Genomic DNA, 24,849 nt, shown 5'->3' on the forward strand with positions numbered 1-24,849 from the left:
ACAAGATGCTGAATCCCTAACTAGAAATAAGGTCACAGGCCTGCAGCTGAGCCTGACCTCTGACCTGGATGGTGGGAGGGGAGCAAATAAAGTGGTGCGTTATTTTCATTGTTGTGTGGTAAGTAAATAAGGAAAAGCACCTGTTTTACTGAGTGCACAAGTTGCACTCTGGAGACGTTAGTGATGCTCTGGTGTGTAATTCAGCTCTCTGGTGCCACCCAGTGACTTCTTTTAATTCAAAACTCAGCAGCAGGGAAATGGGGAAGGACCACAACCAGGGGACCCTCCAGATAAACATTTAACACAGTTAAAAAGTTAAAGATGAAAAACATTTTCCCCCATTCTATAAATAAGAGCATCAGCAAATATGGTTTTTGATAATGAACTAAATAAATAAATACATAAATAATAATAATATTGTGTCCATGGTGTTAGATATACTACCATGAAGCATCTGTTTCTACATCTAACATACACACATATACATACAGTCTGAGTGTAAATGTAGGAATAATGAGTTTTGTAGTCTTACAACGGGGTTACTGATGCTATCCTGACAGGAGGCGCATTGAAGCTTCAAGTTGGCTGTGAATCTAAACAGTCAATAAGCGCCACCAAGTGGCCACAAGGTGGTAGTTAGTTATAGGCATATTCTTAGAGTGTAAACAAGAACAAAGCATTTCAGGGGGGAACGGCAAATCAAACATTTAATCAGAAATAAAATCTGTGCAGAAAAGCTAACATTGGGCACAATTTTTAGAATTCTATTCCCAATTTATTATGTGAAAAGTGGAGCTGCATAAGACTTTAAATATAATTTTGTGTTAGATAGTTGCTTTGCAAAGTGGAAAAAAAAACTTCAGTAAAAGTTACAAACCTACTGAAGGATTATAATAGTGCACAAGTTGCTTCATCAATCAATGGTGTATATATGTCGGTGCAGTGGTTTAGGACTGTTACCTTGCAACAAGAAGGTCCTGGGTTTGAACACAGTGCGGAATTTGTATGTCCTTCTTGCTCGAACTTGTCATAAAGGCCTAGCGTAGTTTGTAAATTGTTTAAATTAATGTTATTGCACTTCTGAGCAGTGAATCTGGTATTGCCCTGGCTTATTGAACAGAAAGTCTTTGGGGGAAATATGTGAATGGGGTAATTTTAGAACACTATAGAGGACATGATACTCTGGTTGGTTAACATTTGCTCAGCAACCCCTCAGTGGAACAAATCCAGGTTGGCCAGTTTACCTGTTTTCAGGTAAGTTCATATCATCTCTTATGCAACAAGAAAAAATGACCTAAAACTATATTTTTGCTTTTTGACAAGTGGTACGCATTACTTAGTTTAAGAGAGTTACCCTAACCACAGAGAGTTAGGGTTAGGTGGGGCCATAGAGGTGGAGCAAGACTACATCAGTGGCTCTGCAGTGAATAACCTCTCCTCTCTACTAATAAAGCTGGACAAGTGACATGTTTGAAATGACTATTTATCATAAATGAATATGTGACAAAACTGCCAGTGTGATGACACAAAAATCTCTAAGCAGTATTTGTTATTCAAGGGAAGGCCTTAGTTTAATAGATAGATAGATAGATAGATAGATAGATAGATAGATAGATAGATAGATAGATAGATAGATAGATAGATAGATAAAAATCTCTTTTATGTTCTTTTAGGTTTCCCGAGGCCTTAGCAACTGGAGTCATTTTTGGATAGATATTACACAATGAGATTTACAGATTTACAGAGTACACAGCTCTCTGTAAATGTCATACTGGGGTTGAAGTCATGATACATAATACATACATAATACACTATGAAATTTAATTGTTATCTTAATATTATTCTAATAAAGACATTTTTTTCAGTTTTCTGGAAACTCAATAAACCCCACAAGTGTGTGTAGACAGAATGCAAAAGCTGTTCTCTAGTCGGACTTTAGATAAAGGACTTCTCCATCATAAGGATTAGTGACATCTGACTTTTAATAATTATCAAATTACACACATTGTGTCCTTTAAACGTCCCCGGGTAGGCCGACTCTTGACTTCAGAAACATGGCGCACGAGTTGAACTTTAACCTCGGAAATTTATTCAGCCTCGTTTATCTGTTCGACAAACTGCAAATCCATCACTCAAGATTCTCGCGATAATTGCCCCGCATATATTAAGACACATGGGGGTGCCTCGTCCACTTGGAAAAGCGTAGGGTTTCCTTGAGGATCTTAGCCACATTTGGAAAACTCAGAAGTCTCGGGTCTCCACAAGAAACAACCAGTCATGTCGGACGCGGTGATTAGTTTTATGAAAGACTTTTTGGCCGGTGGCATCGCCGCTGCCATTTCCAAAACAGCTGTCGCTCCCATTGAGAGAGTCAAGCTGTTGCTGCAGGTAAAATGACTGAACCAACTGCTGCCTCTGGCACGGTGGCATGTCTGCTCTTTTCTGCGTAAAGCGTTCTGCGTAAAGCGTGCGTAATTGTGGGGCTTCTGCGATAACTCAAACACAAACTGCAACACAAGAATTGTTTTTCAAGAAAGAAACGGCCAGTTGTATGGTCCTTTGGACTCATTTGGTCTCGTGCGTAATGCCAGTGGGCACGTGAGAGGTCATGGATTGACGTGGAAATAGTTTTACGCGCCGAATTACGCAGAATTCCTCTGGTGACAGTAAGGGTGGCAAGCCCTCCCAATAAGCGTTGCAGAAAAACGACCATAAGTAGCTACTTCATCAAGCTGTTTGTGCTTTTATTAAGTTAATTAATCCTTTATTATTACAGATGACCGCTGCAATAGTCAGTGAAAGTGGACTGCTAAATTTAACTTGAAGTGTGTAATCTAATACACAGTGAGGTCTCAAGTGACAGGAGTGTGCCTCTGCTGGGCCTACAACTACATAATGTGTGTCCGGAGAATATTAAACATAGTAGTCTAAGATTATGTAAATACCAAAATAATGTATTTAAAATTAAACTTTTGCTCAAATATTGCATACTATTTAGAGAAAATGGTCGTGTCAAGGTTTACATTTACATGGAACTCTGGCACACATGTGTCCAATACAGAACTTTTATGCTTTGTTTGCAGGTCCAGCATGCCAGCAAGCAGATCACAGCAGAAACACAGTACAAGGGAATCATTGACTGTGTGGTTAGAATCCCCAAGGAACAGGGCTTCATTTCTTTCTGGAGAGGCAACCTGGCCAATGTCATCCGTTACTTCCCAACCCAAGCCCTCAACTTCGCCTTCAAAGACAAGTACAAGAAGATCTTCCTCGGTGGCGTGGATCAAAAAAAACAATTCTGGCGTTACTTCGCTGGCAACCTGGCATCTGGTGGTGCCGCTGGTGCGACTTCGCTCTGTTTCGTGTATCCTCTCGACTTCGCCAGAACGAGGCTGGCTGCAGACATCGGCAAGGGCACAGCAGAGAGAGAGTTCACTGGTCTTGGAAACTGTATTGCCAAGATCTTCAAATCTGATGGGCTCAGGGGTCTTTACCTCGGATTCAACGTGTCAGTGCAGGGTATTATCATCTACAGAGCGGCCTACTTTGGATGCTTCGACACGGCTAAAGGTGCGCACAGCTGTTTCACTAGAATGTATTAACAGTGTACATATGCATTTTACATGTGGGTGACTTAACTTGTGCTTCTTATAGGTATGCTGCCAGATCCCAAGAACACGCACATCATTGTCAGCTGGATGATCGCCCAAACTGTCACTGCTGCAGCTGGTATCATCTCATACCCCTTCGATACAGTCAGACGTCGTATGATGATGCAGTCTGGACGCAAAGGAGGTGAAACCATGTTCGATTCGTTTGACCCAGTTATTGCACAGTTATTAAGCATTCGTGTGAGGGCATTATGCAACATTATTCATGTCCGTTTTCTTCTTCTTCTTCTCTTTTTATTTCCAAAGCTGACATCATGTACAAGGGCACAATCGACTGCTGGAGGAAGATCATCAAGGACGAGGGACCAAAAGCCTTCTTCAAAGGTGCCTGGTCTAATGTGATCAGAGGCATGGGTGGTGCCTTTGTGCTGGTGCTTTACGATGAGTTCAAGAAGTTGGCATACTAAACTTTCAACCAATCCCCAAGGAAACCCTTTACTTTGTTTAAGTCTTATTTCTGGTGATACAGTGATAACAGCTTGGTGAATTTACAGTGTGGGCGTCTACAGTATGACAGCCCAGGTAAGGAGGGTGGGTGAACCAAAAGTGTATATATCCCATCTAGGACATGCCAACAGGCAGTCGTTCAGTAAAAGTCAAGCAGGTGGAGATTTTGTGATGACACACATGATGATGTCACTTCAGGTCATGCTTCCCATGTTAGTAAGTTTGTGAAGCAAGTTGAGGAGACCCATGTGTTATGCTGTGACCACTCTGATCCTCATAAATTATTTTATTAAGAATAAAAATGTATTATTCTAACAGTCCAGTCTTTTTGATGAATGCACTGTTGTCATAGTCTTGTTGGTTTTCATATTAGATTTTCTGTTTAACTCCCCACACGGACACCAAGCCAACATACACAATGCTTCAGAAGTGAAGCAGCAAAGTGTGACTTTTCAATTTATTATTTACACTCATTTTTTTCTGCTGTCCCATCAATTGTCTTCCATGATAAAAGCTAATAAATGCATCTTCCAGCAAGAATGTTTTGAACAAAACTTGCATCTTTAAACTAGAGACTATGGGCTTCTGTTTAAAGATGCAAAACAGCACACTTTTAATTGGCGGGAAAACAGCTTTAGTTAACAGGAAACAGAATAAATATAAACAAGTAAACCTTTAAATAACTTAAAAACAATTTTTTTTGTGTATCCTATTTAATCAAGCAATGTAAAAAAAGGTTACATTTAAAGGAACTGAAATTCAGTCAATAATTTGTACATTTATACCTTCAACAAAGCAATATCTCCTGCTTGTGCAGCTAACTTTGGTACTGCGACACTGCTGTGGAAGCCACACATACCATATTTCAGATTCAAAGAAAATGTTTATAATGGATAAGCATGGTTACACGAAAATCACTGAAGAGTTGATTAAGCCAGATGAAAGTATGCTGAACACATTTACGTGACAAGAACCTTTGAGCTTTGCTCCTTTTTTAATATTTTGCGATGCAAAGATATCAACTGAATATGGATAACAGAAACCAGATTTTAGCAGATTAAATGTTAAGCAGCGCTCTCAGCACCATGCTGCCCGGGCTGCAGCTGGTTTTTTTGACCTGGGTGAAGGTCTGCTGCTGGAGTCAGTGGAGGGGAGTGATGCCCTGGAGTTGACTGACCTGGGACCTGCTGAGTGGATAACAGAAACATGCTCTCTGATTACAGGATTATCATTACATTTTAATCAGAAAATAACACAACTTTAAAAATCATTATTACACTGCTAAGAAAATATGTACATATTTGAAATTGTTATTAAAAACAATCAGGCAAACACATACACATGTGTGTTTTATGACAGTTGGAATCTGTTATTGGTTAATTATTTCAAATGTTATTTTAACACCAGGAAGCAACAATGAAACACAAACATTAAAAAGACAAAAAGGTGTTAAGAGGAGAAACAGTTTGTCAGTTACTGAGCCATGAAATTCATTTCATAGCAGTGTTAAGAGCTGCTTCTTACAGTCTTCTCGTTCTCTTTAATCCAGTCTTTGCAACCATCTGGAGATAAATTTGCAGCCGTCAGTTTGACAAGAGTGCGTACAACATGCTGATGCCTTTTTCTACCTTAATTAATGCAACACAAGCAAATAACAGCAGGCTTCTCCAAAATGTCTCCCCACACACACTCCTGCAGGTGGTGTGCTCGTTGAACAAAAACACTGAGGTCTGCATGCAAAGGTTTTTTATTTATTATTAATATTCTGTAGCTGTGCTTTAATTGCAGTATGATAAACTGTAACTGGAGGAGGATATAGCATGTACTAGAAGGTACATATCTGTTATCTAAACCAAAGTACTTAAAATTAAAATTGTTGGAAAACAGCCAAAGATGTAAGACACCAACCGGAGGTAGTCCTGCTGCTAGATCGATCTTTCTTGCAGATGGGAAATGAAGAACCTCCCAGGTATCCGGCTTGGCGCTGATATTCTGCCAGTTGCTCTGAGCGCCTCAGGCCAGGTGTGGGCTTCACAGACTCCAGCCTCTTCAGGAAAGCCTGAGAGGAATAGAAAGATTCTTACCTCATTAATACTCCAAAAATACTGTAAAAGTAAACTGTTCCCCTACCACTGTGGGAGGTAACTACATTTAATTAGGTACTGGACCTAAGGTACTGACACAAAAAAAATACACACAGTTTGTAATATTGTATGTGATATAGACCATTGATGCCAAATATACGTCCCATCAGGCCCACTGATGTTTAGTGTAATCAACTTGTGAAGGTTTTTATTTGTTTTGGGTTTTTTTTAAACATTAAGTCAGTGAGATTGTTTCTTTGAAGTGCTTAACAAAAGTATTAGACCACCACCCAATGTTAGGGTTATGCCAAAGCTGCCTGAAATGAACTACTGTATTGGCAAAAATACTTTTTTTATGTTTAGGTAATGGTTAACTCAACATCAAGCTGGTGTGCAAGCTCTTTAATAAAATAAAATTTTTAATGCTAAAATATAATAATTATTTTTCATGAACTTTTAAATTTACCATTTTACAAAAAAGCCGAAATAAATAGTAAAGCACATGATTATTTTTTGATTAACAAGCTAAATTACTGTTTGGGTTTTTTGCAATACTCAGCAGAAAAAGTTGAATATTAGGCTTGATTCATTTCAGACTTCTTTGAGAAGTCTAGTCTGTTGTTTCAAATTTCCGTATTAAACATTAATTCAGTGAATTGAGCAATTTTAAGTTTTAAACAGTTTTCGACAGATTTCTAAAATATTTGTGTTCTTTGTTTTTATGTGGTCAAACAGTTTAAGTGCTGTATGTCCACTTTAGATGAAACTGGGGTGACACTCTTTAGCTAAACTACGCAGCACAGTTACAGTAAATATAGATAAAACAACCTGAAATGAACACTGTGCAAAAGAAATATATGGTAAGAGTTTATTTTTTTTAAATAATTTTTTTAATATTACTTTTTTATTATTTGATTTGACTGGTTTGATTATATTCATTCTTGCTCTTGGCTAGAATGAATACATAAAAAAACAGCACATACACTAAAATGTATTTTAAAACAATCTACCTCTTAAAAATAAGTCACTATTTTATTAAATAAGTCAAACTTACCAGTCAACAATTTACCAACTGCTGTGCACCAGGACTTTGCGAAAGGTGCACAGCAACCCCAACAAAACAGCATGAGGCAAATCAGTGTAGACAAGTGGCTAAATGCCACGCATGCACTCCCACACGCAGGGTCTGCTGTAATCTCTCAGTGAACAAAAGCTCCATATGAAGCGGTGTGATGAGGAAAAAGCTCAAGCATCACCAGACCTTCGTGCTGAAGATCAAAAGTCTTCCAGAGGGCATGAAAAGGCACTGCAGGCTTCTAAATACAGCCAGAATTACCACCTACTATATATATATATTTTTTTATATTTTTAATGTTTGCATTACAGGAGACATCTTCAATGAAAATGTACCCATTGTACTATTATTATTATTATTATTATTATTATTATAATATATAATTTCTTTGAAAGAATACTAAGTGTAGAGGGTAAATGAGCACTTGAAATACACAGAAGTGGTACTACTTGTGATTGCCAGAGGTGTCTTACATGTGTGGGGTGTATACACTGATCACACGGGCAGATTCAATTACTAATCTCTAAGAATAGAGAAGGCGAAAAGCACTCCTGACGCAGAGAGATAGGCTCAAGAGAGAGGACAGTCTGTCCTTAAAACCATAGAAACATTCTGGCTCATAGCAGCAACAGTAGGGATCAATTTAAAATATCTAATCATTATTACAGGAACACATGAGTAAAAAAGAAGTCAGGTTTTCACTTAGTAACACCAGTGCCTTGGCTGGCTACCAATAATTAATATGTCTTTACTTCCCCATCTCCTCTTTTGAACCTGTGCTGCATGTAGACATAAAAAATGTTGCCAAGATAAGTCAATATATGGGATGAGAGACTAAAGCTGCAGAGACTGAACTCTGTCAAATGTCAGTCTGCGGCACTGCTGGCTGCCACCTGCTGCCATCTGTCCAAGTCTTTCCATGTACGTTTGCAGAGGTGGCACTCTTGGACTGACGCTAAACTCAAATCAAAACACATCTCTATTCTTTATTCTCTCTATTCTGTTTTCTACTTAAAGTATTTATGAGGAAACTTCATTTTTTTCATAAAATGTTTTCTTTATGTTTTTTCAATAGTTTACTAAAGGCAACTTCTATAGTTACATGTTGTATCTACAGTCTCTTTAAGAATTTAAAATACAGTAAGAAAAGATTGTTTTTAGAGTAGGAACCCAAAAAGACTTATTTAGACGTCCCCTAACAAAAAGTAAAGCCACTCTGACCCTATCTAGCAAACTTAAAGTCATTTTTATTCTATTAATTTCACACCTATAGACATTTAGATTCAACAAGAAAAGAAATATAATTATTACATTTGAATTATGAAACCTCAAAACCCGTCCTAAGGTTTCTGTTTGGGACTTTTCTGACTTACATCTTAACTTTTGAGTGATTTACATATTATTAACCTACACGATCTCTCACAGAGTGACAAGCCTGTTCACAGCAACATTAAATCTCTCTGCTCTTTTTGATATCCACTCATGTTAATAATTATCTTTCTTAGTTTTGAGAACTTCTATTAGGGGTGTTGTTCTTTACAGTCTTTCTCCTCAAAACCATATTGAAGAAAGTTGCTTTCAACCATGGGCAGTGGTTTGACCCAAGAAGTGAAACTTACCAGGTTCTCCCGCTCAATCCGTTGCTGTTCTCGTTGCCTGTTCACTGCACTGTGAGTGAGGCGAATTCGAGGAGAGTTACTTGCCCCGTGGCTTTTCTTTACTGGTGCACTTCCCGATCTGGGACCTGGAGAGAGGCGAGACAGCTCGCGAAGTAGTCGCTGATTCTCTAAATCAATGCGTCGAACCTCCTCATTGCTGAAGGAGTAGTTTTTCCTGTTTCTCCCTCCAGGATAGTGGAAGACCAGTTTTCTTCCAAGCTGACTTTCTAAATTGAGAGAGCCTGAAAGGAAAAACAAACAGTTGTGTCATAATTTGAGTTTCACATTCTGTGCTAGTGGTGGAAAATGTTCTGTTGTACTGATGCTCAGGTCAAACATCAGTACAACAGAACATCCTCTGCAAGCAGCTAAAAACACATCTTTTTCCAACTTGTTTTTGAGTCTTTGTTTTTTAGGTTTTAGCATTTTTGTTGTGAATTTCTCTATATAAATAAAATTGTACTTACTTCTGCTGCTTATGTAAGATTGGGTTCTTTGATATGAAAAACTGAATTTTTGAAGAGCCATATTCTTGAGCTACATTTCTGCGACCTCCATCATGTACATTTTGAAAAGTCACAAATAAGTGAAGTGGAATCTTTTTGTGCACTTTATTTCTTCGTCAGTTTTCAAAAGAGCTTGCTCTGTAATATTAAGCACACTCTGTGCAAACCCCTTCTGAGCTACATTTTGAAAAACAGCAGTATGTTGAAACTAAAAGAGAAAACCTTGAGAAAGATTTTTTATGTGAAGCAGAATTCAACTAAAACTCACAAATCGTTGTGTGGACAACGGTTTTCATACACGTTACAATTACTTTAGGGAAAAAAGCTGGTTTACTGAACTCACGGAGGAGAAATAAAGTTCTGTTTTAGAGAGAGAGAGAAGCTCATATAAAGCTTACACTACACTTACCAGCTAAAGTCTTTAATGAAATGCATGTTTATGCAACAGTTCCTATTTTTCAGGTTTGGGGCTGAAGTGTTTTTTATAGTTAAACTGCAATTTTAAGTGTAACAAATTTTCATGTCATTTTCACCACATCAATGGACCTTTTTCATAGCTGCTATTCTGAAATGTGTTTGTAGGTTAATTATGGCCTTGTCCCTAGTAATGCATGCTGTCTCACTGGAATGAGTGTGGCGTAATAAAGGAAATGTTCCCATAATACCTTTAACCAATTAAACATCTATTTACGCTTCTACGACATGTCAAAACGACTGCTGTGAAAAGAGGCCTAGGGCATAACTCCATGTGGGCTTAGAAATACAACTATTATAACGTAAAGCTCAACCATACTCACACTCATCCACATCCTGATCTGAGTCGTCATCTTGTATGTTTCTAAGACCACTGGAGGGCACACTCTCCCGCGGCTGCTCCTCTTTATGACTTTCTTCTTCGACCTCTGTGACATTCAAGTCCAGTGACTGAAGAGGACTGGTGTCAGGTGAGGAGAGTGGGGTCACATCTGTCACTGTATCATCTGACTCTGCCGTATGGAGAACAGGCAAATCCCGAGGCCTTGCTGAGCCTACTCTGGTCCTTCTTATTCCTGGACATGAAGAAGAAGTTGCACTTGGTTTCGGGAGGGCAGGGGACTCTAAGCTGCTCTGGTGACTGCTACTGCTATAGGAGCCCTCAGAGTCTGCATCTGCGCTGGTCTCAGTCGATGAAAGAGAAGGACTCTCAGACCTGCTTGGAGGAGCTGAAGGACTTTGGTTGTGCAAATTTCTTATTACTTTTTTAGGAGATTGTTTATTTCTCCTTTTAGAGCTGGCACTGAATGGTAATGCTTCTCCTTTGGTCTCTTTTGGACTCTGAATGTAAACATCTGTATTATCTACCTCTTTGGCTTCAGCCAGTAAAGCCATGAATGTTCTACTGGACCTTTTAGGTTCTAAATTGGCGCAATCTTCACTATCACTGCTTTCATTGCTGACTTTATCTGATGTAGTGGAAACGGATGATCTACTGCTCCTATTACAGGTCTCCACTTGCTTTAGATGTTTTCTTGTCTGATAAGTCCTTGATGACAGATCGCCATGATAATTCTCTCTGTGTTTTGCATGTAACTTATCATGTGCTTTTGAGATCTTCTTCTCAGCCTTCAAACCTTTCTCCACCTTATGTTCTGCATCTGTGCCGCTTTCAGCACAATCGCTGTCGAAAAACGAGTGATCCACTTCACCTTCCAGTTCACTGGGGTTGAACATGGCAATTTCCCCTCTGCACACCTATAAGGATGTAATGTGAGATACCTAAATAGTAATTTTTTTAACCCATTTATTTAACATAACAGCTAACAACTTAGCAAAACCTGCTAGAGTGACTGCTTTCAAAGACTGAAATGATTGCCCAGGTGTCCCTCTTTATGTTGGATTGCACAGCATTTTTATCCTTTGTCCACTGTCCCACATATCGAGACAATGTTCCACATTTTACGTGGTTCTAGCTTACAAACATCCTCACAAGAAACGTGGTTTAAACAGACATGTGCAAACAAAGATCCATACTGAAATACAAAATAAAGGTTAACATTTTTAAAGGTTTTTTGCAATATAAAATGGGTAACACTGCATAAATCCATGAAAACAAGAACAAGAACAATAGGATAGTCCAGTGAACTCAGTGAAAACACACGATGGAGAAATGTTGATATGCACAAGTTACAGAACTTGAATGCATTTCTAAAGAACTAAAGATCATCACTTCAAACTGCTGTATGATCATCAAGTGAAAGGAAATTGTGTGAGGATGTTCATTATCAACCCAGGAAACAGCAAGGCTCGAGCCCAATTAAAGGATTATTCTATTCTATTCTATTCTATTCGACTGAGAGGGCGCCAATGAAAAAAGACGCCCCTGTTACAACATCGAAACCTTCAAGTTCATTTGCAGCTGCCCACAGGGATAAAATAAATGCCTTCTGGAGAAGAATTTTATGGTCAGACGAGACGAACACTGAGCTATCAGGCCACAATGACAAGAGGAATGTTTGGTAGCATGAAGGTGAGGCTTTCAAACTGTAGTACCTGTCAAGTACTGTGGTATTAGCATGATGCTCCGGGGCTGTTGTGCTGCCAGTAGTACTGGCACACTACACAAAGTGGATGGAATAATAAAGACAGAGGACTACCTCCAAATTCTTCAACTTCACCTCAAATCAGCAGCTAGAGGGTTCAAACTTGAACCAACTGGGTTGGATGAGCACACACTGGCTTTGGAATGGATGAAGCAGGCTAACACTAAGCTTCATGAATGGCCTTCCAATTCAAAATTTGTGGACCATGCTTAAAAGCTGTGGTCTGATAAAGGAAACCTTAAAGGAAAAGCTTAAAGTGGCATAACAGCAAACTGTTGTGTAATCTATCCATCAGTGTGTAGCAAGCTCCAAAACACTAACACTATTGGTTATCTGTTTACCTACACTTTCAATCTCCATTACTACAATAATATAAAAATGTATGTAATAAAATGTGGTGGGTATAATGCTTTCACATGTGTTTTAACCCATAAACAACACAGGTTAAGCCTGGCAGTTAACTAACGTTAACAGTAACATAGCTAACTTATCCAATTCGTTTAGTTTAGCTAACTTAAGCTCCAAGAATATCTTAGTTCTCTTACCCAACGAAAGAAGGCACGATAGAATTAAGTTTCTTCTTAAGAAAGAATGTCAGGAATCTGAATAAATACAGAGCAAACCTGCAATAAAAACAAATTTACCGTTAGCAGGCTAAAGCTGGAGTAACACGGTGCCTGGTAATTACGCGACGTCACTTCCTGGCAACGGTCGCCCTAGGAGATCTCTGCAGTAGTTAAGAGAAGCAGTCCACTCCAGCATTTTATCCCTATGAGGGTTATCAGAGTTTGATTAACTTCATAAAAACAATAACAGCGAAAATTCAGCCGCTGATTTGCTAAATCCGATTATTTCAGTCAAAGTAAGTTAAACTGATCAAAACTAAATTTATTTTTTGGTACTGAATCTAACAATAACTCTTTGTGTTATATTTGAAAGTATTTGGGATAAAATTCAATTAACATACAGTTTACAAAATGGGTTCTTATTGATTAATATTAGGTAAAGTTAATTTATATTGTAATATTTTTTCTCATGATTTTGAGTGATAGAAAACATACGCATTAACAAGACAAAACTGATGCAACTGATACACTGGGACAACAGAGTATATGACATATAATATGTATGTACTTGAATTTGAATCACCTTTATTCTGATTTCTATCCTTTATTTATCTTTTGTTACTTTTCCTGCCCCTTGTATTTGTTTATGCGTCTACTTACTAAAATATGACTTAATACAATGATGCCTCTCCATGTTTTATATTTTTCACCTTTTTTCTTGAGGTTATAACTTTTGTTCTTTATAGACAATAAAATTTACTTTACTTCCTGCAATCTGGCCACCCAACTTACTGTCTGTTTTATGCAGAAAACAAACAAACAAAAAGAGAGTTGCCCTGTGTTGTGTGTTTTTATCTTTGTGCACAAATTTCTAACCAACTTAAGAAACATGTCAAGAAACAGATACTGGAGACAAACAGATGGGAGGTCATTAAGTTTCTCCTGGGGATCCATTATGCCACAGTAACTGCTCCCCCTAGTGCATCTCCATTACCAAGAAGAGGATTATCTGGAGGCGCGTCCCCTGAAATCACAATTTGTCATGGTTTTACTCTTAATAACATAATTAGACCAAGAAGTGACACACACTAATGAAATGCCGATGTCCTGGGACAATAGCACTCGGGGGAATCTGTTGTATAAACCTGTGACTGGTCACTGTCATATAATTTACATGCCAATGCAGGATGGGTAGAAATGAGGATTGAATAGGGGGGTGTTTCTTTATTTGTCCCATACTCAGACAATGAAGGCATAAGTAACTGCAAATGTAGTATGAAAAAGATGAAAAAAGTTAAATCTCTGTTTTCTTTGAAAGAAAACCACCCATTTGACTGTGACACCTGGCTAATATTGGAACTTCAGTTACGAAGAAGGACCATTTTCCACAAATAACTTTTTCATTAACCATTTTTTTTTAAACCCAAGACACGAATACCTGCATATCCTACAAACTGAGGGTTAGTTTCACTGAAATGTATTTTATTCATTAAAAACAGAGTTAATTTCTTTCTGTTTCAACTGTAACTTGTTTCCAAATGAATACAGAATACATATCCGTACAATGTGATGTAAGGTTTGTTCTTTAGTCGTCTTATGTAGGACTACACCAACTAATTATTTATCATATAAATAGCAATATTGTGGCACAGATTCAACAAGGTGCTGGCAACATTCCTGAGAGATTTTGGTTCATATCCTGGAAGTATTGATCAGAAGATTACACTGAGGTCATAAAGGGATGGACATGGTCAGCAGCAATGCTCCCCACACCATTACACCACCATCAGCCTGAACTATTGACATAAGGCAGGATGGAGCCATGATTTCATGCTATTTACACCAAATTCTGACCCTACCATCCAAATGTTGCAGCAGACATCAAACTCTTCAAACTTCTTTTTTCCAATTTTGGTGAGCCTGCACGAATTGTAGTTTCCTGTTCTTAATTGACAAAAGTGGCACCCAGTGTGGTCTTCTGCTGCTGCAATCCACCTGTTTCAAAGTTCAACACATAAAAGATGCTCTTCTGCATATCTTGGTTGTCAACTTAAAGCAGTTTGATCATTCTCTTCTGGAATCAGCAACATACTTTCACTCTGAGAACTGCCACTCACTGGATAATTTCTCTTTTTCAGACCGTTCTCTGTAAACTCTATAGATGATTGTGAAGGACCAACTTGTCTGGCACTAACAATCATGGCATAAAATCACTTGAATCACCTTTCCTCCCCATGCTGATGCTCAGTTTGAACTTAAACAGGTCGTCCTGTCCATGTCTACTTGCCTAAATACATTGAGTTGTTGCTATGCAACTTGCTGATTAGATATTTGTATTAACAAGCGGTTAAACAGGTATACCTAATAAAGTGACCAATGAGTGCATTGCCCTTTATGGCATTTTAGCAAGGACTCCATCTTTTATGGTAGGTTCATATGTCCACCAGGAACAAAAGGCAATGAGAAAACTGTTTAACTGTTTGAAATGAAGTAAGATCAACGTATATAACTGAGCATAATTGATATAATTGATGAGCCTTTGTTATATTAAACCATTTCAAACAATGAAAACACAGCAAACAACTATTTTCTTATTTCAGTACAAACATTACTTCCAACTGTAGCTGCAAGTTAATCATTTATGCAGGACTCAACCAAAACCAAAGTCTTTTACATAATAACACATTTTACTTCAGTTTGCAAAAGTTGACACGTGTTCATAAAGAAGGCGAGTTAGAGTGCTCCTCCATATTTCTGAACATGATTCACTGAAACGAGATCCATCTGGAAGGCTGAGGGAGCTCAGATGACCTTCGGCCTCTGAGGCAGACACAGATTATAATACGCAGTTTGATCCCAAAAGTCAGGTCCTTTCCAGCCACACCAGCCCTGGAAATATAACAGCCACACCAAGATCAGCACAGTGTGTGGGAACCTGCTTTTCAGAATGAGAATTGCTGGTGGTGTGAATGCTTTTCCGTTACCTTGTCTGTGATAACCTGCAAGTCCTCTGCTCCAGTGTAATGAGGATCTAGGATGAGGTAGCGGATCTGCCCTGTGGTCTCACTCCAAGCCACACCCAGGATAGTGTGAGCTAAAACGCCTCCTCCTGCAACACAGAGCAAACAGCAATGTAAGTTTGAACAAGCTTTGTCTATGTTAGCTATCAACAGTACAGGCTTCTGAAAATAGTCAGCTCCCTCCTTTTCCAAATCCATAATCAATAGAGTACAATTCATATTTTTGGGCCAATTAGTAAAATTCGTAAGATGTCGACTGTACGCACAAATCCTGGAAATGATAGCAGCCTCTGGTTTTCTTTGAGTTTTTGTGGTGATGTGACTTTTAAAAAAAAAAATGTTTCAATGTTTATATGTGGTGTTTATAGTGAGTTTTATGTTGTCATGCACTGACAGCAAAATTCAAGACAAATTTCCACTACTTTGTAATGGAAATGAAGTTTATTGATTCTGATTTTGAATATAATGAACTCCCTTCTTTACCAAATCCAAAATCAATAAGCTGCCAATTAAAACAAAACAAACAAAAAAATCCTGGGAATGATAGTGGGCTTCTGCTTCTCTTCGAGTTCTTGCGGTGAGGTAACTTTTCTATATTTGGATAATGAATTATAAAAATAAGGCTTATCATAAAAAATATCAAGAATACAAAGTTTCTGCGAGGTCATAAAATTAATGTAACTATAACAGTTTGAAAGTGAGCTCACCAATCATGACTGGAGTTCCTTCAGTGAGGAAGTGGTTGGCCAGTTCTCGGCCTTTGGACGCCAGCTCAGCTCCCTGACTACAGAGAAGGCAGATTAGTTGTCAGATATATTAAAATCATCCACAAACACAATCATTCACAAGAAATGCAATCCCACCTCACAAACAGGATCTTGGAAGTGAGTCCAAGCAAATGACTCAGAACAGCCTGAACCTCAATGGATCCAATCCACTGACGTGACCCCACGAAGGATGCCTGCTTGTCTCCAACATCCACTAAAGCCTGGAAAGCAGAGAACCAGGCAGCTTGGACATGTCTGATAACATTGTAAAAAAAGAGGAAATGTGGGCATATCTTGTACTCGGATCATATTTTATAGGGCAACTACCTGCTGGATCTCCTTGTGAGTGGGCACAGGCTGCTCTACGTAACCCTGCTGCTGGAACCAAGAGCAGATAGTCTGCAGGGAGCGATAAGCACAGCCCCAGCCGTTGTCATCTACACGGTCCTGCATGTAGTGGTGATAGCTGTAGATCCCCTGGACCAAGTACACCTTGAGAAAAGAAAATAATTCTTGCTGTGTTCATCTATTTCTGCAAAAGAGCAGAATACTGTTAAGGATTTAAAAATAAGTAATTAGATATACCTTTCCATTATCCAGGGTAGGGTGTGTGAGAGCCAGATGAGGGTTTCGGAGATAACCGTCTTTGTAGGGCTCATTGGGAAAGTGGTAAGCGTTGGCTCTTCTGAAGTAAGGCCTGTCATCTGGTAGCTCAAACTGCTGATGCAGCTCCTATTCAGACAAAATAAAGTTTCAAGGAAAGGTAATTCTTTTTTTTCTTTTTTCTTTCTTTAAACAAGAAAGTACAAGTTGAACTCATTGGGATTAATATGTCTACGATTATAGAAGTTCAGTCTGCGGTTCTTACTTTACTTTCCCAAAAAGTTGATTCTGTTCATCTGGACGGAGCTCTACATCCAGATGAAGTGAATCAACTTCTTTGGATTTCCTTACCTGGATGATTGAGCACATGTTAAGACACTAACCTTACGTTGTGCTACTAGCTGGCTGTCAGGCACTCCTGCTGGATAAACCACAGTTACCAGTCCTTTTGGTTCTGGAAGGAGGAAGTGGACCGGTTCAGGAACAAGTAATGTCATTCCCTTCATGTTCTGAAGAGTCACTTTCTCCATCTCACACAACTGATGAGTTAGTGCCTCAATTAGCTGCTCACAGGCACTGCAATACCAGAATAAAAAAACCAAAAAGTAATATTACTGTAAGAGACGAGCTTTGGTTAGTGGTATGAAACCAGGTGTTTTGTATAAAAGACATACTCCTTGATTGTATCGCTGCGGCCGGTGCAGACAACACAGTCTAGTGGAAGAGTCACACTCACAAAGTGGGATTTCAGAACTGTTTTGGTGAGGATGGGGGCTGAGAGGGGGCCTGGCTTTGTCACCTCTGTCATCAGACGAAGGTTTATGACACTCTGAAAGTGAATAAGAGTGAATTTATATTCACAGGTAAACACAAACACCATAAAGACAACTAGACATAAAACAAACGTTATGATGAGAGCTGGAACAATTAGCCAGTGGCATAGGTTCAAGTCTCATCTGCAGTGAACAGCAGGTTGGCAAAGACAGAGCATGCCTGGCCTGTGGCAGCAGGACTGAGCCTGCTCTACTGTGTCAGCACTTTTATCATGTACTGTCACTGTGATATGGACTGTTGTGATTAGACTGGATCAAAGCATCACACTGGGCTCAGGAAACAGTGCTATTTTCTCCTTTCTTTCTTTTATAAACAAAAATTGGTCAGATAATTAAAAAAAAAAAATCACTGTCAAACTGATTATAGTCTTTAACCTCCTAGGACCTGCCGTCCACATATGTGGACATCACATTTTGGGTTATTTAGACCAAAATACTCAATTTTGCTCTTCAAGGGCCTGATATCCATTTACGAGGACATTATACTGCTACTGTTCTATCAAAAATTTAAACGAATATCCTCATATGTGGCTCTGATTTTTCATAAAAACAAAAATAAGGTAAAAAAAAAAATCTGGTAATTCTTTGTTTTTACATTTATTGGGCCCCAATATGCCCAAATATCAAAGAGAAATTAAAAATGCATGCCGTGGAAGAGTTCGGGTCTTAGGAGGTTAATATGGCTCCATATTATTCACAGAACACAAAATATTGCTGATTATTCGATACGTACCGCCACCAAACTTTTTTTGCTTTTCTTTTTTGATGATTTTTTCCCAGAACTCTCTTGTTCGTCTGCCCTGAAATAAAAAACAAAACAAAAACCCCCACACTTTTCAGTATAGCCCAATAAAATACAAAGAAACTGCAATGACAATAAAAGAGGTCCAGAAAAATATAGGGAAACACACAAACACACATTATAACACAAAACAGAGACTAAAACAGATGAGCACAAATCAAAGTGCCAAACACATGAATGCATTTATTCCTATAAAGTTTGTAGTATGGAGTGCATAAAATGTATTACATGACCACAGATGTCTGAAATTTTACGTAATATCCGAAATTTGCTGTGGGTGGCTGCAGCTCAGGAGACAGAGTCTACTCGGAGGGTATCTGGTAGTTCGAAACCTGGCTGCTCCAGTCTGCATGCCAAAGTATCCTCGGGCAAGATACTGATACTAAATGTTCTACTTTAGCTTTGCATTTTTTTTTTTAAACCTTCATCTATTCTGCTTTAGATTTTTTTTCCATCGTGCCACTAAAAGATGCAGATCAATATGTCACTAAAGACTGTATTCCTGTTGGTTAGTTCAATCAATCAATCAAATTTATTTATATAGCACATTTTAAAGACCGAAGTACACCAAAGTGCTTTCCAGTAAAATCATGATACAGATAAAAATCACAATATAAAATATAACTTACAGATATAAATAATAAATAGAATATAAAATAATTACATAATCTAAATGCAAAGCCAGATGTAAATTACCCTAATTAGCCTTGAATGCCAGGTTAAACAAATACGTTTTTAGACGTGATTTAAAAGACTGAATGGAATCTGATGCACGAATATGAAGAGGAAGAGTATTCCATAACCTGGGTGCGGCAACGGCAAAGGCACGGTCTCCTCTGGTCTTCAGCCGAGACCTAGGTTGCACTAAGAGCAGTTGGCCCGATGATCTTAGTGCTCTCTTAGGGCTATACAGACAGAGGAGATCAGCTAGGTAGTCAGGTGCCATATTGTTTAGGATTTTATAAGTAAACAATAAAATTTTAAAATCAATTCGATATTTAATAGGAAGCCAATGTAAGTTGGCCAGAACAGGGGTGACAGAATCATACTTTCTAGTGCCGGTCAAGAGACGTGCTGCGGCATTTTGGACCAGCTGCAATCGCTGAAGAAGAGAAGATTGTAGGCCCAAGTAAAGAGAATTACAATAATCCAGTCTTGAAGTGATGAAAGCATGAATGAGTTTCTCCAGATCTTTGCGTGGTATATACGGTTTAGCCTTAGAAATTAGGCGCAGTTGGTGAAAGCTGGTTTTTACCACATTAGAAACCTGTTTATCTAGTTTGAAGGAACTATCCATGAAAACTCCAAGATTCCTAGCAGCTTCAGTGAGGTGATTAGCAACAGGCCCGAGTGTGCCAATCAGTTGTCCCAGAGGCATATTTCTATCAAAAACGATAATTTCTGTCTTCTTTTCATTTAAAGTAAGAAAGTTACGTGATAACCAGTCTTTGACATCCCTCAGACAATCAAACAAGGGATGTAGTGAAGATGAAACATCCCCAGTCAGGTGGAGGTAGATTTGAATATCATCCGCATAGCAGTGAAAAGAGACATTATGTTTTTCAAAAATGGAGCCCAAGGGCAACATGTACAGAGAAAACAACACAGGACCCAATACCGAGCCCTGGGGCACACCACACCAAGAAGGGGCAGAAGTAGAGGAATATTTTCCCATCATGACAGAGAACGACCTCTCAGAGAAATATGATTTAAACCATGATAGGACATTTCCTTTAAGGCCTGCTACTTATTCCAACCTTGCCAAAAGGATATCATGGTCAACCGTGTCAAAGGCTGAAGTCAAATCCAATAGAACTAAGACCGCAGAGCGCCCAGAGTCAGCAATTAGAAGAAGGTCATTGAAAACTCTTAGTAGGGCAGTTTCGGTGCTGTGACGCGGTCTAAATCCAGACTGGAATTTATCACTTATACCATTTCTCTCTAAGTGGGTCTGTAGTTGCTGAAGCACTATTTTCTCTAAAATTTTTGACATGAAAGGGAGTTTAGAAATCGGCCTGTTATTTGCTAGGGTGTTACGATCAAGGCTGCTTTTCTTGATAACAGGTTGCACGACTGCATGTTTAAAGACAGTCGGAACACAGCCAGATAACAGTGATGAGTTCATTAAAAATAAGATACAGGACCCAATTGTATTTAATGCATCCTTAATGATACGAGAAGGAATAATGTCATGCAGAGAATTTGAGCTTCTCTGGTTATTAATTATTTCCTTTAAAGTCGAGAATGACACAGGTTCAAACTGTTGAAAGACCATTGAACATTCGGAAACTGGGGCTTGATTTACTACTAGAGAATGTGGGGCCCTTAACACTGAGATTTTATCTATAAAATAATTTAGAAATTTTTCGCAGAGGGCCGGGGAGGCACCCATCGAAACATCAGAGCGGAGATTAACCACTGAGTTAAAGATTTTAAACAGAACTCGAGGATTGTGACTATTAGTTGCAATAATGTTCGACAAAAAAGAAGTTTTTGCCATTTTGGCAGCCTTCTGAAATTTAGACCGGCTCATATGCAGGATGTCAAGGGACACCTGAAGTTGATCTTTTTTCCATCTCCTCTCAGCTCGACGACATTCACGCCTAAGAGCGAGGGTGGATTCATTTAGCCAGAGTTGGCGAGAGGTTTTACGGCATTTAGTCTTTACTGGAGCCACAGTGTCCAAAATAGAAGAGCATGTAGAAATAAAAGAGTTGACTACGCCATCAACCGAGAGAGGTGCATTACTGATGTCATCGTAACAAGCAGAGTTAGCAAAGGCCGCAGAGAAAAGGGCAACAGCCTCAGAATTAATCAGACGCGATAGGCTCTGTGGACCCTCAGAGTTCAGTTCCATATTGCATAACTGAACATCAAACATAACTAGGAAATGGTCCGAAATCCCAGCATCATTAATGTCCGTGATGCAAATATCCAGTCCATACGACAATACCAAGTCCAGCATATGCCCTTTAGTGTGGGTTGATTTTCTCACCCACTGAGTGAGATTAAAAGAGTCAATAAGGGCAAGAAAATCCTTAGCCAATAAGTCCGCCTCACAGCATATATGAATGTTAAAATCACCACAAATAAGAACACGATCAAAATTTAAAAAGATAAATCCTAAAAGATCAGCAAATTCACGGATAAAATCCTTATTGCGCTTCGGCGGTCGATACACCACCGCGCAGAGGGTCCGGGGGGAACCGGACAGCTCCAGTAGTTGTACTTCGAAGCTGGAATACGAGGCAGGAGGCAGTTGCCGCACTCGGAATTTACTTCTAAAAACCGAGGCTAGCCCTCCACCCCTGCCCACGGTCCTAGGAGAGTTAAAGAAAGCACAGTCCAGAGGAATAAGTTCCGAAAAGGAAGAGGACTCACCGGGGCGAATCCAGGTCTCCGTTAGAAACAGGACGTCCAGCCTTGACGCGAGAAAAAAGTCGTTTACAACGAAGGACTTGTTCACCAGTGACCTAGTGTTTAGCAGAGCAATTCGGAGCGTAGCCACTTTAACGCTACTAGGAGCGCGTCCCAGCCGGCGAAGATTGCTGTGATCCACACCTCCTCCAGAGACCCGCTTCCAGCTCCATACAGGTGGGCACTCAACTGGTAAGACCGAGTGGGCTTGCTGGCCAGCATAGCGAATCCATCGATGGCGACACAGTCTGAAAGTATACTGGGAGGGCCGCAAGATGTCTATGATGGAGCGGTGATTAACCACTCCATGTGCTTTTAAATAGGCTTTAATACGAACGCGAAAACCACTCCGTTTACACCGTTTCCTATGTCGTTTCTTGTGTGGTGGAAGAAAAGGCAGGTAGTATGTGCAGGCGGAAGTATCCGTTCGAGACTGGGAAAAATTCCCTAAATTCAAATATAGATCCGACTTTTGATGATTCAAGGGTCGAAGATTTAAAAGAGTTTGTCGATCATAGGCAATTAGAGCAGTAACATCCGGAAAGCATATAGAAAATAGTAAGGCAAAGAGTAAACAACACTCAGGAAGACGGATCCAGAGACGGCTCGCCGTACACACTGGCGCCATCTTCGATCCTTCGATTGATCACCGAAAGCGTTATGCTTTTCGGTTAGTTGGTAGCAACAGTTTTATTGTGTGGTAGTCGTCTTAAAATTTCAGACATTTTTTTTATAATTACATCCCAAATTATCTGTGGTCCACAACTCTGAACATCTCTCACTGTGCAACAAGGGACCACTGTTCATGAGCCACAATCAAAGATATTGTCACAATTCTTGCATGTCGGTCAGCCTTCTTCTTACAAAATAAGATGAAGAATCTATTCAAGAGAGAAATAATGCACTGTAATAATGTCTGTACTTACTGTATCCATTGATGCATATCTTCACATAGTGTACTTGGAGTTATTTCTTCAGGTGTGGCATAAGCATCTTTGTTTGGCCATATAATAACAGGACTGTCGCTCACTGCCAGAACACAGGATTCAGATTTCACCTGGGAGCGAAGAGTCTCAAACGTTCTCGAGATGACATTTCGCACCAGCTGCTCTGTAAGAAGAAAATAGTGTTTCTCTTTAACATTACTACAGCGTTAGGGTAATAGATTTGTATGGCTTGAGTTCTGGAATCTGTATTTGACCAGTTACTGCCACTCTGTTATGGAATTTACTGTGTCTAGTACACTAAACAGCTACAGATGTATACATTTTACTTTAGTTAACTAAATATCTTCTAAATGAGGACATCCAAAGTAATGTTTTGGGGTTTTGTCTTAGAAGGTCATCATTACATCAAGCATGTATATTGAAATTATATTCCTGGCAATGTGGGTAAAGTTTGAAATAGCATTTAGTCTGACTCAATTATAGCAGGAAAAATGCATAGAAAAACTGCATTTTCTATAATCCACACGGGATCAAATATATAGATAGACCCCCACTAATATTTGGTTAAGTGTCACTTAGTGAGTTCCATCGTGGTACCCAACAACAAAATTCTGGCATAATTCTGGCTAGATATTTGACCACTCTTCTTGGCAGAATTGGTAGAGTTCATTTAAACTGGTCAGTTTCCTGGCACGGACACAGATTTTAAGCACAATCCACAAATTTTCAATAGTCCTTCAGTTGAGCTTGAAGGTACCGATTTTGGAGCAAGGGCTTCTTTCTCAGTCTAAGGTGATGTAAAACTCTTCATTGTGGACAGTGATGCTGGTGTTCCAGCAGTTTCTAGTTCATAGGAAGTTTGAGCTTTGGTCGTTCCTGGGTTGTTTCTGAGCAGCCTAACCAATTTCCTCTAATCTAAGGGTGATAGTTTGGGTCTTCTACCAGACTATGACAAAGTGGCGACATATGTAAATAACATGTAATTATGTACAGTTGTTTGAAGTGGAATCTGCAGTTGCTTAGAAGTGGCTCCATGAGACCTTCTCAGCTTGTGTAAATCTGTAATTCTCATTCTTAGATTTTCATGGAGCTCCTTTGACTTTCACAAATACAAAGAGAAACTACAATTTCTTAATCAATCATGATCACTAATGAGAAGGTAACAGGTTTTGGCCCCGTCAAGTTAAAATACATTTTAGAACCTTAATCTCCATTTATTTAAAAAAAAAATGAAAAGAGTGTATTTATTTATTTGAACAAAAAAAACAAAACAAATAAACATGTGCACACACAATTATTTTTTCTTAAAAAATGTATGCTGTGCTGTGCTTGGAAAAAAGCACTTCCAAGAAATCATTAAAAGCCCCAAAATATCATGACATTCATGCGCGAGCTGAATGGATGCAAACCACTTACCACGACTGTGGCTGTTTTAACTCTACGGGTGTGTACATTTAGACATATTGTGAAAAAACGTTTCTGAACACACCATCTGTGCTGTCCAGCTGACATCTGAACGCCAGCAGACCTTTGACACGAAGAACAGTCGCAGTCCCGGAGTCAACAACGACCTGATAGCACACAAAACGACAGAAAGTCAGCGGCTGGTTGGGGAAATCATATGACAACGATTGTAATTACTCTTTTAGCGTTACTGGCTAACTGCTAAGCCACGAACTGAAGAACCCACAAGATAGACTTACTCGTGGGTCTGAACACAGAGGAACACAGACACGACCTCGTTTCGATAACTTAATTTCAGCAACCTTACCATTTTGGAGTTCTCAGCCTAGCAAAGGAACTACACTGTTTATTATCAGTTGTTTCTAAGCACTGGGGGCTGACATGTCTACTAAAGCAAAAGTTCAACGTGT

The 24,849-nt window shown here is 39.1% G+C and overlaps 3 protein-coding genes across 7 annotated transcripts; 1 reads left to right on the top strand and 2 right to left on the bottom strand.

Annotated features, from left to right (window-relative positions):
• Positions 1 to 2,246: 2,246 nt before the first annotated feature.
• slc25a4 (solute carrier family 25 member 4) lies at positions 2,247 to 4,315 on the top strand. The gene is made up of 4 exons (XM_063475269.1): positions 2,247 to 2,388; positions 3,084 to 3,570; positions 3,655 to 3,795; positions 3,918 to 4,315. Exons 1-4 carry the CDS (start codon positions 2,278 to 2,280, stop codon positions 4,076 to 4,078), a joined length of 900 nt encoding a protein of 299 aa, XP_063331339.1. The 5' UTR covers positions 2,247 to 2,277; the 3' UTR covers positions 4,079 to 4,315.
• A 197-nt stretch (positions 4,316 to 4,512) lies between these two features.
• On the bottom strand, positions 4,513 to 12,716 carry cfap97 (cilia and flagella associated protein 97). Of its 4 annotated transcripts, none has more exons than XM_063476202.1 (6): positions 12,665 to 12,716; positions 10,239 to 11,172; positions 8,897 to 9,177; positions 6,027 to 6,177; positions 5,643 to 5,680; positions 4,513 to 5,305 (listed from the first exon to the last, which is right to left on the bottom strand). In XM_063476202.1, the coding sequence occupies exons 2-6, from the start codon at positions 11,149 to 11,151 to the stop codon at positions 5,183 to 5,185; spliced, it is 1,506 nt and encodes a 501-aa protein (XP_063332272.1). In that variant the 5' UTR covers positions 11,152 to 11,172; positions 12,665 to 12,716; the 3' UTR covers positions 4,513 to 5,182. The 4 variants fall into 4 exon arrangements, with proteins under 4 accessions (XP_063332272.1, XP_063332271.1, XP_063332274.1 ...); XM_063476201.1 differs by lacking the exon at positions 12,665 to 12,716 and adding an exon at positions 12,566 to 12,664; XM_063476204.1 differs by lacking the exons at positions 5,643 to 5,680; positions 12,665 to 12,716 and adding an exon at positions 12,566 to 12,664 and having other exon boundaries at positions 4,769 to 5,302.
• A 1,107-nt stretch (positions 12,717 to 13,823) lies between these two features.
• Positions 13,824 to 24,849, bottom strand: ufsp2 (ufm1-specific peptidase 2). Of its 2 annotated transcripts, XM_063475270.1 has the most exons (12): positions 24,747 to 24,849; positions 24,465 to 24,546; positions 22,955 to 23,138; positions 18,543 to 18,609; positions 17,651 to 17,805; positions 17,360 to 17,552; positions 16,959 to 17,105; positions 16,701 to 16,865; positions 16,470 to 16,594; positions 16,314 to 16,390; positions 15,571 to 15,695; positions 13,824 to 15,475 (listed from the first exon to the last, which is right to left on the bottom strand). In XM_063475270.1, exons 1-12 carry the CDS (start codon positions 24,747 to 24,749, stop codon positions 15,389 to 15,391), a joined length of 1,410 nt encoding a protein of 469 aa, XP_063331340.1. In that variant the 5' UTR covers positions 24,750 to 24,849; the 3' UTR covers positions 13,824 to 15,388. The 2 variants fall into 2 exon arrangements, with proteins under 2 accessions (XP_063331340.1, XP_063331341.1); XM_063475271.1 differs by lacking the exon at positions 13,824 to 15,475 and having other exon boundaries at positions 15,585 to 15,695; positions 16,314 to 16,386.

The sequence above is a fragment of the Pelmatolapia mariae genome, linkage group LG6 (genome assembly GCF_036321145.2).
Source record: "Pelmatolapia mariae isolate MD_Pm_ZW linkage group LG6, Pm_UMD_F_2, whole genome shotgun sequence".
Lineage (NCBI taxonomy): Eukaryota > Metazoa > Chordata > Actinopteri > Cichliformes > Cichlidae > Pelmatolapia > Pelmatolapia mariae.

Bases quoted from the DNA above. Each gene is read 5' to 3' on its own strand.
- slc25a4 (XM_063475269.1), top strand. From the start codon at position 2,278: ATGTCGGACGCGGTGATTAGTTTTATGAAAGACTTTTTGGCCGGTGGC. The intron at 2,389-3,083 runs GTAAAATGACTG...CTTTGTTTGCAG, and splicing joins GAGTCAAGCTGTTGCTGCAG to GTCCAGCATGCCAGCAAGCA. The intron at 3,571-3,654 runs GTGCGCACAGCT...TGCTTCTTATAG, and splicing joins ATGCTTCGACACGGCTAAAG to GTATGCTGCCAGATCCCAAG.
- cfap97 (XM_063476202.1), bottom strand. From the start codon at position 11,151: ATGTTCAACCCCAGTGAACTGGAAGGTGAAGTGGATCACTCGTTTTTC. The intron at 9,178-10,238 runs GTGAGTATGGTT...TTTTCCTTTCAG, and splicing joins AGATCAGGATGTGGATGAGT to GCTCTCTCAATTTAGAAAGT. The intron at 5,681-6,026 runs GTTGGTGTCTTA...ATTTATCTCCAG, and splicing joins TAGCAGCAGGACTACCTCCG to ATGGTTGCAAAGACTGGATT.
- ufsp2 (XM_063475270.1), bottom strand. The intron at 23,139-24,464 runs GTGTGTTCAGAA...TTCTTCTTACAG, and splicing joins TCAGCTGGACAGCACAGATG to AGCAGCTGGTGCGAAATGTC. The intron at 18,610-22,954 runs GTAAGTACAGAC...TTTTTATTTCAG, and splicing joins GATATGCATCAATGGATACA to GGCAGACGAACAAGAGAGTT.